General features: G+C 38.5%; 1 protein-coding gene across 3 annotated transcripts in view; it reads left to right on the plus strand.

The window, feature by feature from the left end:
* Positions 1-1,149: 1,149 nt before the first annotated feature.
* Positions 1,150-17,696, plus strand: part of LOC145772086 (inter-alpha-trypsin inhibitor heavy chain H3-like) — an 82,778-nt gene continuing 66,231 nt past the window's right edge. For 2 of the 3 annotated variants that reach the window (XM_082583910.1, XM_082583909.1), the window contains exons 1-13: positions 1,150-1,287; positions 1,647-1,728; positions 2,010-2,154; positions 5,010-5,142; positions 5,532-5,706; positions 8,521-8,779; positions 9,516-9,652; positions 10,008-10,164; positions 12,370-12,481; positions 13,268-13,448; positions 15,390-15,524; positions 16,735-16,910; positions 17,036-17,173. In XM_082583910.1, the coding sequence (XP_082440036.1) occupies positions 1,175-1,287; positions 1,647-1,728; positions 2,010-2,154; positions 5,010-5,142; positions 5,532-5,706; positions 8,521-8,779; positions 9,516-9,652; positions 10,008-10,164; positions 12,370-12,481; positions 13,268-13,448; positions 15,390-15,524; positions 16,735-16,910; positions 17,036-17,173 (1,943 nt within the window). In that variant the 5' untranslated portion in view covers positions 1,150-1,174. The remainder of the gene's footprint in view (positions 1,288-1,646; positions 1,729-2,009; positions 2,155-5,009; positions 5,143-5,531; positions 5,707-8,520; positions 8,780-9,515; positions 9,653-10,007; positions 10,165-12,369; positions 12,482-13,267; positions 13,449-15,389; positions 15,525-16,734; positions 16,911-17,035; positions 17,174-17,696) is intronic. The other variant, XM_082583907.1, reaches the window with a different exon arrangement.

Consider the following 17,696-nt stretch of genomic DNA (forward strand, 5'->3'; position numbering starts at 1 on the left):
GCACTTTTTTTAACTGCTCGATGAGCTAAACTGAAAAAAAATCAAAACAGTTTATAAGAAATAAAGCCTTCAATCGGCTATAATTGAATTGATAGAGTAAGTTAGTCTATTTTAACAATCAACAAACAATTTTTGATTAGGCAAACTGACACTTTTCATGGCTTTACACTGACGTTTATTTTAAACTGCAAAGTGGCGGTTAGTTCTATACAGTCACATGATGGTTCAGAGTTGTCCTGATGTTGCTATTTTACAAAGATAGGACAAGTGATTCTTCATTTTGCACCCACCCAATATCTCGGTTAGTTGAGTTGTCAACTTTTTGAATAAAGAAGCTTCAAGATCAACCGACGCTGGTTCGGCTCTCGAGGTGTGCGCTTGAGCAACTCATTTCAAGAATAGTTTTCCATTCAGCGGCGCCTGTTTGATGGAATAATGTAGAAACAACAGTTTGATTGATTGACTTTTATCCTCGGACTGGGAAAGTTTGTTTGAGCTTAATCCTGGCGGTTGCCACAATGGCGATTGGCGATTGCCACAATCAACATTCAGTTAATCTATGAGGGAATAATGTGAATAATGACTAATGAGTAGAGTTGTGGAGTCGGGCACGGACTCTCCTACTTTGGGCACGTCAAAATCCCTCCGACTCCACAGCCCTGAAATGAGCCTAATCGATGTGTAATATTCTAGTATTTACCACCTTTCCTTGCTGAGTCTCTCAAACAAATAATGTCTGACTAATGAGTAGGGTTGTGGAGTCGGGCACGGATTCTCCGACTCCAGACAAATCAAAATCCCTCCGACTCCACGACTTCGACTCTGCCAGAGATGTGAAATTGGGCGAACAATATTCGACCCCAACTCTGGACACGCCAAAATCCATCCGACACCACAGCCCTGAAATGAGCCTAATCGATGTGTAATCTTGTAGTATTTACCACCTTTCATTGCTGAGTCTCCCAAACAAAGAGAGTAATCTTTTCGTGACAAGTGATTTCAGCTAAAAGACTTAATTTTTAATCAATGACTCAACATTGAAAATTTTGTTTAAATGATGAAGCGGAATGAAGCACAGAAGCAAGGTACGGTTATAAGCGATGCTATGTGGTTTCAGCAAATGTGTGCCATTTTGTTTCAGCTTGTGTATAAGCTTAGTCAAGTCAATTGAAAGATGCGGGTAGCTCTGAGAATTTGCTGCCTGGGGTTCTTGGTTTCTTGCTATTTTGCTGAAGGTAATGTGCTGGACAGCCTGAAGAAAGTGTCAACTGATGAAGCATTTGAAAGGTGAATTGTCAATAATTTTTGTTCCGGTGGCTCAATTGCCTTTCTGGAACTTTAATTGTGTTACCGTTGTTTTTACATTATTTCACCTTTGTTTTCAATGACGTGGCCTGCCTGCGGATGGCAGACGTTTCCACTCTAATCATCGCTTATGTCGCACGCCAAAAGAAATTGTAAGAAGGTACGTCCCTTTGTGATAGAAAACCAGTACACCACATTCACCACTGGCTTGAATGCATGTGAAATTAAAAGTACGAGCGAATGACTGAAAACTGCTTCAAAAAACACGCTTGAAACAAATAAACGTTGAAGTTGTCGTCGCGTTGCAATCGCGACATTATAACCGATGCTTTGTGTTATAGCGATTCAAGTGACGACCTAAGAGCGTTACAGCTAAGCAAACGGCACGTCACAGAAGAGGTCGGAAGGTCACGGCAGAAGAGGGTAAGAATGGGAATGTCTTGAAGAAACATTTTTATTTTGTGGTTTTTCCAAACAAACAAAATTGTTTTTTTTGCTTTATGTTGTAGCTATTGTATGCCTATCATTAAAAAAAGAGTATTGATGACGTACTGTAATTTTATATGGAATACCTAAAACAATTCCCAAATTATCATGAGATTAAAGTTTGTGGAAGGAATAGTCGGATGCAGTCTAGTATTGTGGCCAATGACAAACTCGTCGATAGTTTGACAAAGTGCAAATTAAATTCGTATTTTATTCAGGGCTCTTCTCCTTCTGTGAATTTTTATCGAAGGACGATTCATTACAGCATTGTCTCCGGTGTCGGATCTTATGGGTGGAAAAAGTTGGTGGAGTCCGATTTTGATCCTGTGACCCTCACAATCCTCCGGAGAGGTTTTGTTGGAGGTGGGAGCACGTGACTTGTATAAGTGTTTACCGGCTGGAAACTTTAAAGGGAATAACTCACAAAACAATAAAACCTTTGACCAATATTTTTGTTTTTTATCATTTTTCAGCAGGAATTTACTTGATAGATGATATATGTTCACGTACTACATTTTCATGTACTGTGTTCATGTACTTCTTGAATTTTGTACCAGTAGGCTACATTGTTCGAAATCGTAGCAAACATAAGTTTAACATTTAAGATTGCAGCTTTTGATTTTAATTTTATGTAACCACATATTTAGAATAGAATTTTTACGCGTGTTGATAATATCGAAGTTTGTTTTATTTATTCGTTGATTTATTATTTGTTTGTTGTACGTATTTTATAGATTTTCTTTTTTAAATGTGCTAGCTGAAGATGTTATTATCATTGTAAAACCGATTCTTAATAAATTATACAACGAGGTTAGATTATTGTACAAATGCCAACATTTGAATGCAAAATAGCAGTAGCCTACCATTAGCAGAGATAAGATTGATCAAGGAGGGACGTCCTACTAACAAGCCCGTAATTGAGCCACAAACTGCGTTTTACTCCACTTTTTCCTTCATTGCAACCAACATTGAGGCAACATGATTGTGTCACGTGATGGTGACGTCACAACATCGTTGCTTAGCAACGTGAAGATAACGTTCAATTCAATGTAGTGGGCTACTATTTTCTAACTAACGTTGAAGAGAATTTCAAATATCACGTTGAAATGGACTACGGTACCATACGTACATACGTGTCTTTGTAACGTGCATATCACGTTCCAGTCAATCTCACGTGCGCGATGTATTTCAAACCCACGTTTTGCTACGTGGCTTTGTAACATGCATATGACGTTGACTCAAACGTGACGCAGTAAAGGGGTTACAATAGCTCTCACTTATTAAGCCTACAGTTATTTGGTCCTCTCGCTTAGCCAAATTTGGTTTGGTCCAAGATTACTGAATGTAGCCTATAGGAGAGGCAGAGAATCGTCCCCTGCTTAATAAGCCCAAAATTGTCCGGTCCCGAAATGGGCTTAAGAATCATCCGTTTCCTAAGAAGCGGGGACTACTACATCACGTTATTTGGGGAGTAACACATCCACCTAATGGCAACGTTCAAACCGACGTCGATACCGCATTTGCATGACGGGGTTTTCATATAGCTTAAACGTGATTCAGCTAACTTGCAGCAACACTTTTCATCGTTGTTTTGATCATTCAAACTAATTCCATTCTTCTATCCAACAAGATTGAGCAAGTCCGGGTCCCTAAAATTATCTCGGATCCAGGACCAAATAAACCCCCTAGACCTCCCTGACAACGCTACTGTGGGTCTAATGAACCTTTGGTGTAATGTTTCTGACACTGAGTCGAAGCCTACTTTGCAAACCTCTTCAGTCTTTGTTTCCAATTGTTTATTTTTTACTGAAAACATCCTCAAGACCTGAAAACTCAGACTACCACCCAGATAGTAAAAATGGCTCATCAGACACTCAAAATCAAAAACGTTATTAAGACCTTTGGTCATCTAAATGCACCGCAACCGGTTTGCTGAGGGACGAGTACATGTGCCGCAGGCTAATTGTCATCTGCACATACTTTTAACAAGCGTAAAAACCTTTTACTCTTTGCAAATTTGAGATATACTCTGAGTCGGCTGCTTCCATTCCAATATGCATAAGCAGTTTGGCTTCCTCATCAGCCTACGAATGGGGCGCGGAGGAACAAACTGCTGACTATGTCGTTCTTGAATGCCCCGTTTACAGGGCACCAAGTTGAATGCAATCCATTGTAGAACTGGACAAAGCTGCATTAACCTGTCTTTTCATCACCTGCCCTGAAATCTGAACAATCCTATGAAAGAAGAAGAACTAAGTTTTTAACTGCAAACTATTTGCTTATTCCAGCGTTTATGATGTCTGTAAATTCACAATGCGAAGCTCTGGGCAAGCTAAATAATTTTCTTATACACAGTTGTTGCATAATTTTTTGTAAAAATTACAAGTTTCAAATATTTCTTAAAGAATTTATGAAACCCTTTGAGGACCATCAAAAGTTCCAAGTGGACTACTATTGGTCTACCTGGATCACATTGAGAATGACTGCTATAGAAGAAAGTCGAGAGACTTCAGACAGATGCAAAACTTTACTGAAAAGTTACACAAACGTTTTTCAACAAGTAGTTTATTGAAATATTTTTATGGTTGTAGTAAAAATATTAAAAACAAACTATTTTCAATTTTTAATTAAACTTTGCAACTCAATCTTCTACAGACGTCCGGGTTTAATTTGATGGATGTGGTTACATACAAAACATACGTTTTGAGAAAAAAAAAATTATTGAACGTAAAAATAAACAAAAGCGACCAAAACAAAGTAAAATTTGTCAATTTTTTAAATGTTAAGCTCCACAAATCTTTTTTTGAAATCTTTTGTTTTTGCTGGATTTCAATTCCAACATTGTCTAATTTCATTTCAAATTCGTTCTTCGTCAAAATTTTGGCACCTTCATTTTTGTTCAGATCCGTTACTGAGCCTCGTCAGCATCACAGCGATTCAAAACTCGAGCTGTGTAGTCGGGAAAAGTATTCGCGATTTTTCGGTTTATAACTTGGTTGATGTACCACAGATCGACACATTCTTGTGTGGCAGAGTTGTATATTGAAAGGTCCCACTTGCTGCACTGAGTGGTAAGCTGGAGTCACACAAGAGGTCCGCTGTTTAGGGCTTGAGGGCACAGATCTATGTAACTGGGCCCGTGCTGTAACCCCACTTTACCATTGCGTATACACTGATGGCGTGATGACATTGATGTCATGATGACGTGATCATTACAGGGATGCACGATGATGTTGAGTTCGTCATCGACCGAAGCGTGGTACAGTTCATCAATATAAACGTGGTAGGAGACTGTGAAGATCTCGTTATTACATCACCAGACGGAAACAATACCCGTATCCCACTTGGAAGGTAAAACAAGCAAAGACGTACAAAATCAATTTCAGTGAATTATTTCTGGAGGTAGTTACCTTAGCTTAAAACACTAATTTCAATTAGCGCCCAACAGCGTGACATGATTAGCATCATCCGTTTCCTATTACAACAACTCTTGGTGAAAAGTCAGCAGCATGTCCTGTACAGGAAGGTTGTCTTCAGTAAAGAATATCAATGTTTCAATTTAGGTTCCGATATACTTGTGTTTTGAGTATTCCAAAGTAACTTGCTTTCGCTTCATTCTGAAGACATCGTTTCAAGAGATAAACACTTTAGAATGTCCTGAAATAAACTAAGATGAGTAAATTTCTGTGTCGAATGTGTCTACGTTCTTTTCATTTGCATTTTGATCGAACTATTTCCAGAAACAAACGCATCAACGCTGTGGTTGAAAGAGCTGACAGCTTTGGCGTCTGGATGATCACCGCCAATACCGACTTCAACAACACCTGCTCTGTGAGAGTGACTGCGTCATGTACGACTGGGTTCACAATGTCGCTTATGACGAAATACTCCTACGAAAATGACTCCGCATATCGAGTAAAACCATATGGTGTTTGAGCTTTATATTGTGCATTCAGTAATATACATAACAGGCTTCTGTAGGCTTCTTTTTTTAACAAATGCAGTTTTTTATTATCAAAATTTTATGGTATCTTTGGCAACAAATTTGCCATAAAAGTATTAAAATAAAAATATTTTAAATTTTTGCAAGCATGGCATTCGTAGTGTAATTTACAAAAAATTATAAAGGCTATTTCTACTTTAGAAACAAGTGTTTTTCCACAACCGATTGTTATATGAATTCACAGCGATAGACACCGGTATTTTGCCCATGAGACTGGCTCCAGTATTGCACCACTTGCTTGTTTATCAGTTACACAGTGTACAACCACGTCACAAAAATCAAAAGAATTATATCTTTTACAACTCCAAAAGCTCAAGAACAAATAACTAATTTCTAGTGTGTTGTAAGTTAAAAATTATAAAGATCCATTCCGCAAAGCTTTAAATTGTTTTACGCGGAGCTCTCAGCAACAAACAGAAACTTCACCCTCACCATCGGCAACTCACGACGAAGTAAACTGAGACGCTTGAAAAATGGTGTTTCACAAAGATCAGTTTTACATTTACTTCTGATCTACATCTAAGCTGATGATCTGGGCAATTATTTATCGTGCAACATTGTGCGATAGTTTTAGAGGCACCGGAACGAAAATAAAAACAAATTTTCAATTAATCTCTAGAAGTAGCGATTTAAAAACTTGTAAAATGTGGAAACCTTTGGCAGCAACCTTGGCAACAACCTTGGCAGAAACGTTTCATCTACAGCTGGGAAGCTGACCGTAATCTTAAAATTAATGTCAATGGAAAGTGGAACCACAGAGTAAGTGAGTGTCGCGCTACAGAACAGACCGCAGACCACAGAACACGCTGTCATTCAACACTGCATAGCCTAACCCACCAACCTCCACACGGTGCGCATGGACTGAGGGTCCTGGACGACGAGACTATTGAGTGGCTGATGAATTCCTGCCCTTCAGTCTAGCTTGGAAAGACCTGCTCATATGCCGACGACGAATGAAAAGTCATAATCCTCCTTCTCCCAGCCAAAATATATTTGGTGTAGGCTAATATCGAACAGATTGCTCAAGCACTTCCACCATTATGTGTCACCAGTGCTGTTGAGAGGACAATTTGTGTCCGGTACCAGTGAGATCATCGGTCTCAAATCAAGACACCTCTACGAAATGTGCACTATATCTAAAGCATATGCGGTTGTTTCTTCAAGTTTTAGAACCCCTTGGGATAGTTACGGGCCTCTAAAACTATCCTTGTCCCTGGTTCAAAAGTACCCCCTGGACTCCACTTGACCCTGCTGCGGACTATTCTCAACGTTATAGTATGTTTCTGTGTAAGAAGTTTCCTCTCGAGCTGCACTATTAAAGTGTCTGACAGAATTCAGTTGGAAAGCGAGTGCTGACTCACTGTCCTATCTCAAACTGTGTAATTGTGGCAAAGCACTGCACACCTGTTTGATGCCCCAGGGTTGTCTGTGACAACAACACTGTTATTAGCGGTACCCTGTCCGTTGTTACCAAAGCTTGCATCTCCCACCACCAAACAACCTCTCCATCCCTGCAAACTTCTAACACGCTAGCTTCGCCACTATGATGTCAGTCTGTTGCCCGGTTGTTGGGCAGTAGGCACTGAGGTCCAACTAATTTCCCCACTCCAAAATGTCAGCTCCTTCAATTTACCACACACATCGACTGAAGTTAAACACTCATTTATGCATAAAGATTGAAATCAAAAGTGTTGTTATCGTTTCTAGCACTCGTTGCAACGTTCATAACAGGTAGATATAATGCTTCAATGACGTTTCGCGCACCATGACAATGCGCATCCTCAGAGCTAATTACGTACAAATTGTATGTGTATGTTATTAATTGTATGTTATTCGCTCTGAGGATGCGCAATGTCGTGGTGCGCGAAACGTCAGTAAAGAAATAAATCAACCTGTTTGTCGTTGCTGTTACTTTCACTTTCATCAGATGAACGTTTGCAACTAGTGTTAGAAATGATAATTGTCCTGATGCACACCCAAACTTTCAATTCAGCGTTGTTATCATTACAAGCACGATTTACCACACAGTTAAGCTTTTAACGTCTGCCAAGTTATGACAAGTAGGCTATCATTAGAAATAAAATAAAGGTAAACTGAATGTAAATAATGACATTCAGATGAGGTAAGCTTTACCAAATACTTTCCTTATAATTTGTACAGCACGTAGACTTGCATTCAGACAACTTTTTTCGATAAAGTTATGAAAACTTCACAATCTTGCAGCAATATTTGCTGTTTCGTTAATGCATGATTCAATTCATCATGACCAGCCACTTGCCTTCCTATATGAAAAGGGACTAGCTCAGCAACAGAGTGTTGCCAAATTTGTACTATTAAATGATAAACCTGTTTTTGATTGTTATTTGCTCAAATTCGCTCTCTGTAAAACTTATTTGACGGTTGATAATGTTTATTTGACGGTTGGTAATGTTTATTTGACGGTTGATAATGTTTATTTGACGATTGATAATGTTTATTTGACGGTTGATAATGTTTATTTGACGGTTGATAATGTTTATTTGACGGTTGATAATGTTTATTTGGCGGTTGATAATGTTTATTTGACGGTTGATCGTGTTTGTTTGACCAACTTGCACTCTCAGACTGACTATTTTTCAATGCCCTTGCCACCTTGTGCCTGAGAGCCGTTGGTATATACGATCACTGTTGTAGAAGTTGACTCCATACAAACTACCTCCCTATAATGTTGACTTTAAACTCTTCAGGCCATCGAGGGGAATCCGAACAAGAACAAGTCCTTGGCTGTCATCCTGGACGGGTTTGGAATGGAAGCTTTGAAGTCCGGTGCTAAAGATATGGTCGATACTGTGCGCTTTGTCAACTATTCTGGATATGATGTCATCAATCCAGTGCACGTCACTGATGACGCAAACGGTTTAAATTCTAAAGTAGAAGTTTACCTCAACGATGGCTTAAGGATTTCTCAGATTGTGTACGTCATAATTGAAGGGAGAGATCACCAAGGTAAGACTTGGGTGAAGTTGCTTGGGCCTCAATCCTCATAGAAAGCAAACCAACATTTTCCTGTTTTATTTTTCAATTCATTGGCTATGTTGATGCTAATTTGATGTGACCGAGAAATTTATATTGTCTGGTTTTCTTATTTTTAATAGAAATCCGATTTGATTTGCTTGGTTCACGGCCAGGTCACGTGAGAAAGCGAAACCTGGAATATTTCTCGTTTAACTGGTAATATTGATAGAAAGTGGGCACCTGGCAAACAAAGACAAACTTATCTTCTTCGTTTGAATCGTTCTTCGTGACCACTTCAAGGGTCGAGGGGCTCTGTTTTTTACCACCCTTGAGCGGTAGCGGTGAGTCGGGCGAAATGCTAGGGCAGGTTTCGAGCATCAAATCATCATCAATCACACAAACGAAAAACAACTTGGACTAAATGCTTGGTTAAGGCAAAGCAAGTAAAACGAAGAAGTTCTAATTAACCTAATGCTTTACAAAGAACTTAAAAGCAGCTCCCTCTCCTCTGCTTACAATCTGGGCTGTTTCATACTACTAGAAGTTTACTCACCAAAGAGTTATTAAGAAGTTTGTAGCGAAGCAAAGTAGTTTGACAACAATTTTTTGTTGACAGCGAGTTTAATGCATTTCCAAGAAAACGAAGATTCATAGCACGTGACGATCAGAAGATATTTTGCCATAAATTGATATAAACAATTTGATCATTCTTTGCATATACTTCTAGGTAACCGCTTTACTCGTGTAATACCTCAGCCAATAAGACCATCCCACGTCACTCTTACGTGCGAGCCTCATGACGTCATCATTCAAACGGGGGTGGAAACAACATTCAACGTCATCATACGTAATCATGGACAAAACGTAATTTGATGTAAACACTACGTGTCTTTGAATGTAAACTAGAATATGTCTTTCTTGTTTACTCGTCCACGTTATGAGATTCTGCAACAACCAGGAGTAAGTCTGATGCAACAAAATGGCCGATGTCAATAAGCTGGATTACATCATCTTGAAACCACGTCACTGGATGCGTTTATGGATCACGAATCAATCCCAGCGCTGCAAGAAAATGGTGTTTATAACTTTTGAACAGTTAGATGACTTGGTATCTCAGTTAAGCAAAAAAAATAAAGTAGCAATTAAGGTGAAATGAAGCGTCTCCATAAGTAACGTAATCATCAACTATTTGTGTTTATAAATTCTCCATGTCTTCCAGGATACTTTTACTGTGGACTCATCAGACACTGCTTCTTTAACCAACCCCAGGCATGAAGTATTCCAGATGGATTCCAATGTGACAAGAGTGTTTCCATTGTCAGCGAGAGCTGGTATCCGTTCCACAGAAGGAACAGCAGGCTCTCTCAACTTCGTTGGTGAGGATTTGCATCAAATAAACACTTTAATGATCTGTAAAACCAAGTCATTCTCAGGCACTTGTGATTTATGTCACACTGACACTGAGCAGTTAGGAATTAAATATGTAAGATGAAAGATTAATTGTGATGATTTTTCACCGCTACAATTTGTCACAATTCTTTCTAGTTCTTACACGCAAAGAGACTTTAGAAAGATTGATGACGTAGTTTATTGGGATATCAAACTTTAGTCAAATCAATGGATATCAAACGTTAAACAGTCAAATAAATCGTCGAATAGTTCTACTTGTGAGATGATATAAAAATTCTTAAACTGACAAACGGTTGAAAATTTGAAATGGAGGTGTTTCACAATCACTACTTTCAGCACATAAAGAAATCGAATTCTGAACAGCAAACGTCTTCGTCTATTCCAAACTAAATATACACTTCCAGTGGCGTAGGAGCATATGCTGCCGCCCCTGGCTTTCGTTGAAAATGCCGCCCTAAGTAGACTGCAGCAAATTTTTAAATAGTTTCATGTTCAAGCAATCTTTTCAATAAAAATAATTACAAATAATGTGCCGCGTCTCAGAAGTTCTAAATTGCTTGAGCAGTGCCGGTCTTAGGGTATTTCGGGCCCGGTGCGGAATGTGTTTTGTGAGCCCCAATGACAATGATCCAATTCAGTAGCGTAGCCAAGTATTTTGAAAGGGGAGGGGGGTTTGACAGCCGGCGGGCAAAGCCTGACGGCGTGTTCGCCGAAGGCGACACCCAGCGGTGTGAGGTCTGGGGGGCCTCCCCCAGAAAATTTTGAAAAATTACTTTGAATTTGGTGCATTCTGAGCGCATGTTCAACAAAAATTTGGGTATGAATATTAACTGTAAAAGTAAAATGGTGTTGTCCGGTGGCATAGCAAAAGAATAAAATCATGTTTTCTCTGGCATTTTTCGGAAATAAAGCTGAGTCTCCATGTTTTCTTGTTGCTAATTCCTAAAGCCGCAACTGACTTCAAGGATAACGGTACTTGCTTGTGAATCGAATGGAATTTTTTCCATTGGAAATGACAAAAATTACCGCATTTCCTGAGTAAATTGCAGGCCCCCTAATTTGCGGGCCCTGTGCGATCGCACGGTTAGCACACCCCAAAGACCGGCACTGGCTTGAGAAAGATGCTTTACTGTCTCAGCTTTAAGGCCAAAAATAAAAGACAAAAAATGGACAACAAATGTATTAGGCAAATAAAAGATCAATAGCCGCCTCAAAATTGAACTTTTCGAGCTTTCGCCGAAAAAAATCAGCGATAATATCTTTAAAATCAAGTTTTTGAACGTAGTCTCTTTCTATAGAAAGAATCGATAGAGCTGATAGCCGATCATCATTCATGGTAAAACGTAAATACGACTTTATCATTTTGAGCTTTGAGAAACTCCTCTATATTTATGACGTAATAAATGTTACTAAGAATTGAACAACAGACGGAGTACAAGCTACAGCTATCCAATTTTTTCAGGTGTGCTAGCTGTCTCTTTGCAAATCATTTTTTTGTTTTACTTTTTATTTATTTTTGCATTACTTCATTTCACGTGCTGTGTGCACTGTGCAGCCTCATTTTGCCGCCCCCTTGCAGCCTGCCGCCCCTGGCGCAGAGCCAGAACCGCCAGGTGGCTGCTACGCCACTGTACACTTCTACTTGCATCAGCTACTTTGCAATTGGCAATAACATTCATTTTGCAATCTTTTGCAATCAATCTATTCAATATCAGTTGGAACTCTACAATCGTCTTCAATATACTTTTTAATACAACATCTAACCACCATGAAGCACATCTCTCAACACAACTTCAATAGCAACTCTGATAATCAAAATTAAATCACGCGGCTATTTATAACAGGTGTGCTTGGACTAGAAGCTTCCAGAGACTAGAGTAATATTACATCACAAAAATTCATTCTTCTGGTCAAAAATTAAATAAAGTTTCCAGAATGTCACGTACACAGAAACTTTCTAAAAGAAGATTTCGCAATAACAGATTGTCGGTCATTAATCATTGAAACACCACAACAAAATTACGCAATAAAATAGGTCACCTATTCTAGAACAAAAAAGTAGCCCACCACGGGACTACGCATATTGACACAATTTATCCCACCAAAACAATGCATTTTGTTTATACCCTGATGTAATTTTTGTGGTGAAAACAGTTTTGATGATTTGACAGTGCGCGGATCCCTACCTGGATCGTCACAACAAACAAGTTGCAATATTGTTGTCGGGAAGCCATCGAATCCTCGCATTGATTCCCTCACAATCGATGGAACAATCAATTCAAGGTAGCGTCATCGATCACGTCATAATATCAACACAAACTTAACAACGTTTTTAGGGATTATTGTTGTAGTTAAAATGGTAGCCACTTTAACAAGTCGAAATTCTGCCACTGCGAATGACTACATTGCAACCGCCAACCAATCAGAACATGTTATAAGAGGCTACCATCCAATTGTGACCCTTCTAGCACTCATCCAGAGAGTTAATGCTTGTTTTGAACTTTATTTGGTAATTACAGAAGAAGAAGAGCAATAGCAGTAGTGGGAATCGAACCCGCGTCAATGAAATGACTACTTTCTAGCCCTAACCCTAACCCCTAAGCCAACCAGCTGACAAAAAATCCATCACTTAATTTGCTTTCTATCATCTTCTTTTCGCCATTTTTACGTCACTTACTGTAAACCGTAGCTTATGATTGGTTGGCGGTTTCATGCTAATCAATTTCAGTGGCAGAATTTCGACTTGTTAAAGTGGCTACCAGTTAAAATAGTAATGGTATGGTTTATTCAATGCTGCCATACGACAGGTAAGATGATTTAGCAACAACATTTTTGGAATCCGTATTATATTTATGTTATGACCAGATTATATCATTTCAAGTTGTATTCACTGGGCTTGAAAGTAGTGAATCGATAGCGTTTTTAAAGTGTTACTCTCCCGGATGTAGATAATTGTCCTCTCCCGGATGTAGATGCTTGTCCTCTCCCGGATGCAGATGCTTGTCCTTTTCCGTACGTGAATATTTGTCGTCTACAAAATATAGTCTGCACATTTTTGTTTTGTTTCAGATTTGCTGAGACTGTTGTGACGTCAGTGATGACCAATTACGCTGACGTAGGTCTGGAAGCCAAATTCGATATTTTGCTTCCAGTTGATGCATTCATCACAAAGCTTACTATGACTTTGGATGACGTCACAGTCGTTGGAATAGTAGAGGAGAAAGAGAAGGCAAAGAAAATCTACGAAAAAGTAAAAGAAATTGCCAAATTGATTTTATGTTGAATGAATCTTATTGGCATGCTCAAACGACTAGCAGGTCTTTTAATTGTATGACATCGCTTTCATAGATAAAACAGCAGATGCTCACGTTGGATCTTTTTGAGTTAATCAATATTATTAAAATCACGATTGCTTTTTTGTTCAATCAGGGCTTGCTTCAATACCCAGAGAGTATTGAAATTAGATGGAAGTATTCAACAGTGCTGGAGAGTGAATTAACAACAGATCATTTAAAATAAATTAGTTTGCTGTGTAATAATAATGATAGCAAACTATCTGAAAATAAATATTGCATTGGACTATTGGATGCTGTCTACAGCAAGTGAAGCTTGGTTAACGTATCGGTGGTTATGTGATTCACAGGAGTAAAGATTTAATTCGTTGTACGATCTGACATGTACAATCTTGACATTTTTTAAGACTTAGGTTACGTTAAAGTTACGTTACGTTAAAGTTACGTTACGTTAAAGTTACGTTACGTTAAAGTTACGTTACGTTAAAGTTACGTTACGTTAAAGTTACCTAACGTTCAAGCTGATAGAAAATGCAGGATGATTTATATCAGTATACATAAAAGTTTAAAATAAATGAAATGATGTGTTTATTATGAACTCAAAACTTAATTTTAATCTGACAAGGACTAGCCTACATCTTAACAAAGATCAAAATAAAGATCACTTTTTCTTTAGCACTGAGCCTGTAGCTCTGAAACTTTTCACCCATTGGCCCATTACAGATTTATTATTATTTTTTTTTTTCGATTTTCAACTGGGCACAGAATTGTGGGAGTTTATCTGAAATGAATCTTGACGTTTTTTACTTTTCTAGTCACAGGTCTCCATTTTTGATAACATTTTACACAATAAATCCAGGGTGTTGCAGTGATGCTCTGTCCAGGTCATTTCATATGCTGCTGCAAAATTTTAACAGTTGCACCGAAAATATTTAAACGTTTTCGGTCACACTCACATTAGTCCTTTGCAAGTAACCAACTGACTGATGTTCTTTATAAATTGAAGTTACACAACTGATTTACATACACAAAAATCGAAAAAGAAATGTATAAGAATGAAACGGCAAAGCAGGGGAGAGATAAAATCATATTAAGCTCAATGTCGTCTGCTTGTTAGGTTTTATTTGTCTATAGTTGAAAAATTCACCTCTCTACCAAAATTACAAATAGCAAGTTATTAGCCTACCTGCAAAATTTCATATCAACCACCTGTCTTACTGTAAAGCTTTGCTATCGTACAGTAAATATTTTAAAGGTGATAATAACAATGTTATGGTTTTATTTACTGTTGTTTTACAACTGCTATGGTCTTTTAGCGACAGGGCTCATTTTTAATTTATATCTGGTTTCCGATGTTATCACATTATTACCCGATTTATTCTCACTGCGTTATGAAAGAAAGAACACAATCGCTGCGTTTTTAAAGTTTTCGGTTTGACCCGACCTGGAATCAATATCGGATCTACCAGCACCAGAGCCAAAGGCGAAACCACTCGGTCACTGAACAGAAAGAAAAAGAAAGTTGAGCTGGTTTTAAATGTGATAAGTATTTCTGCTGAAATTCATATTTTTATGAAGCTGAGATCACATACCAAAATAGCTTCAAGCAATTTGTTATTGAGATGCGTACGCCGTGGCTTTGTTATAATAGCATCTGGACTGGAAGCCAAACGCTGCCATGCAAGATGAGGCCTGAAAGGATTGCCATATTGACAGGTTTAAAACGCCTAATTTCTTAAATTTGACTTTTGGCTTCTAGTCCAGATGCCATTATAGCGACGTCCACTCATACGCTGGTGTTGCTATGCATCCGACTTTTTCAATTTTGGTTTACATACTTGTGATTGCGTTTATTAGGTTAACGAATCGTACGAAATTCAAAGCATGTTCCTCTTCAGGCTAAAATGCGCGGGGAAACTACAGGCCACGTGGCAGCTCGTGAGTCATCAACACGTGTTTTCAAAACTAGCCTGTTTGTTGGACCGGGAAAGGAAGTTACCTTCAAACTCACCTATCAACAACTGCTTGGAAGGGTTTGTTAATATACTCTAAATGTAACTTTTCTATTTCTGCTTGTACCTTAATATAGGCTACTGTAATATTTTTTGTCTAGTGAAGTGCATGCCTATTTTCAATCTGAAACAATTTATTCCTGGTAGTTTTGCTTAAGTGTAGAGAGTTAGAAGCAGGGAGTCGAACCGAACCCGAACCGGATTTTTGTAAACCGGTTTTGGTGCGATTTTGTCTGAACCTTAACCGGAACTGAACCGAAAATTTGAGTTAGCTTAAACCCTAACCGAACCCGAACCGGTTGAAAAAAGCGGTTCACTCCAGCATTACGTCATTGTTCGCATTGTGGTAAGTGAAGTTGTACGTAGCATGTTGTTATCTTGGAGGCCACATTGTACGGATGAATTATAGCCTATTCCGTAACACACGATCCACTATCATCGATGCTTTGGAGAGGAATTTTTTGAGGTAAGCAACTTCTGTTCTGTGACATCATAGACAATATAGTTTGATTGAAACTTGTGCAACAAACAACAAAGGCAAGTTAATTGAGCAAAGCAGTGTTGAGTCAGTGTTGCCAACCTTGCGGTTTTCACGCCCAATTGGGCTAGTTAGTAGTTGGGCAATAGTAGGCCTAGGCCTAATTTTATCAGACCCGAACCGGAACTTATAAAACCGGTTTTAAGTTTCTTCGAACCTAAACCGGAACTGAACCAAGTTTTGATACAATCTTTGAACCAGAACCGGACCCGAACCGGAAAAATCAAACGGTTCGACTCCCTGGTTAGAAGTAGTAACTTGGCCAAATAAAGTTATTTCTCTCTCCTACAATTGGATAAACAATTTAAAGTTTTTTTTGGATTTGTTATCAAAGTAATTGTTCTAGCCTAATTAAACAACTATGCAATAGATTGAGTTTCGTTTTGGCAGCATGATCGTTGCTTACTTCACAATGTACATATTAACGACCTGTTTTTGCCTGACTGGGAAACTGTGTTTCGAAAGCTAGTACAATTCGCTATTACCACAGCGACTTGCACTATCAGGCTAAAACAGGTCGTTAATATCTACATTGTGAAATCAAACAACTATTCTGTGCGAAAAGTTGGTCGAAAGTATTTGTACCATAAGACTGATTGTGAGTTATGATTCAATTTTAAAGTTAGCATTGTGAAAGGAGAAATGCGCGGCAACCAGCTTGATATAGAAAAACATTATCTTGTGTTGTTGCAGTCCGGAGGAAGTTACAAGTACACGATCGCCTTGAATCCAAACCAGCTGGTAAATACTCTCAAGATATCCGTTCATATAGAAGAGCAGGAAGAGATAGATTACATCACCATTCCTTACTTTGATAAAATCACATCAGATAAAGCACGCCATCCAGCTGGCACCACTGTTACCTTCGAGTATGTACTAACTAGTTAATTCAGTTCCATGAATACATTGCAGAAAATACATCATACATTTTGACTCTCTAACTTTAATTTGTACCAGTTCCATGACAATTAATATCAAGTGTTTACTTTTTCAGAAACAGAAGAAGATCAGCTCACATCCAGTACAATCCTCTTCCGGCTCAACAAACTGCTTTTAGGACGTCCAACACATTCTCAATACTCTATGATGTATTGAGGACAAAGGTGTATGGTGACGTCATAGTGGCAAATGGGTGAGGTCATAAACACTGTAGCATTTTATAGCACATAGCCTGCACTACACATCAGTAAAACTATCACAAAATGTGTTAATACATGAAATGTTCATGTAGCTTTCAATCAGTTCAGTTATTTTTATTTCTGACCATCACAGCGAAAACAATAGGCTACAAGTCAACATAGCAAAGGTCTATAGAAAAGTAGAAGCGACAAAACGCGAACGTTAAAACGTGCTTGAGACCGAAATAAGTTATTAAGTTGAAAGAAACTTGGCACGGTTGCAACACCTTCAGAGGAAAGAAAACCCCACAAAGAAATCATACCACGGGCGAAGCTTTGTACGACTTACAAAATTGTTGAGTGCTATTGTAGCGATCCATTATTTCAACATATAAGTTTTCCTGCCTTTTACTAAAGTTTCTGTAATTTTCCGTGTAAACTGCTCCCGAAGTAAATAGAAAAAAGTTCATGGAGTCAGATAGCCAAACTAGATAAATTAGATAGATAGAAATTTCACCAAGCAGTTAGACAGCCTTC

Source organism: Aplidium turbinatum, chromosome 6 (assembly GCF_918807975.1).
Source record: "Aplidium turbinatum chromosome 6, kaAplTurb1.1, whole genome shotgun sequence".
In the NCBI taxonomy this organism is placed as follows: Eukaryota; Metazoa; Chordata; class Ascidiacea; order Aplousobranchia; family Polyclinidae; genus Aplidium; species Aplidium turbinatum.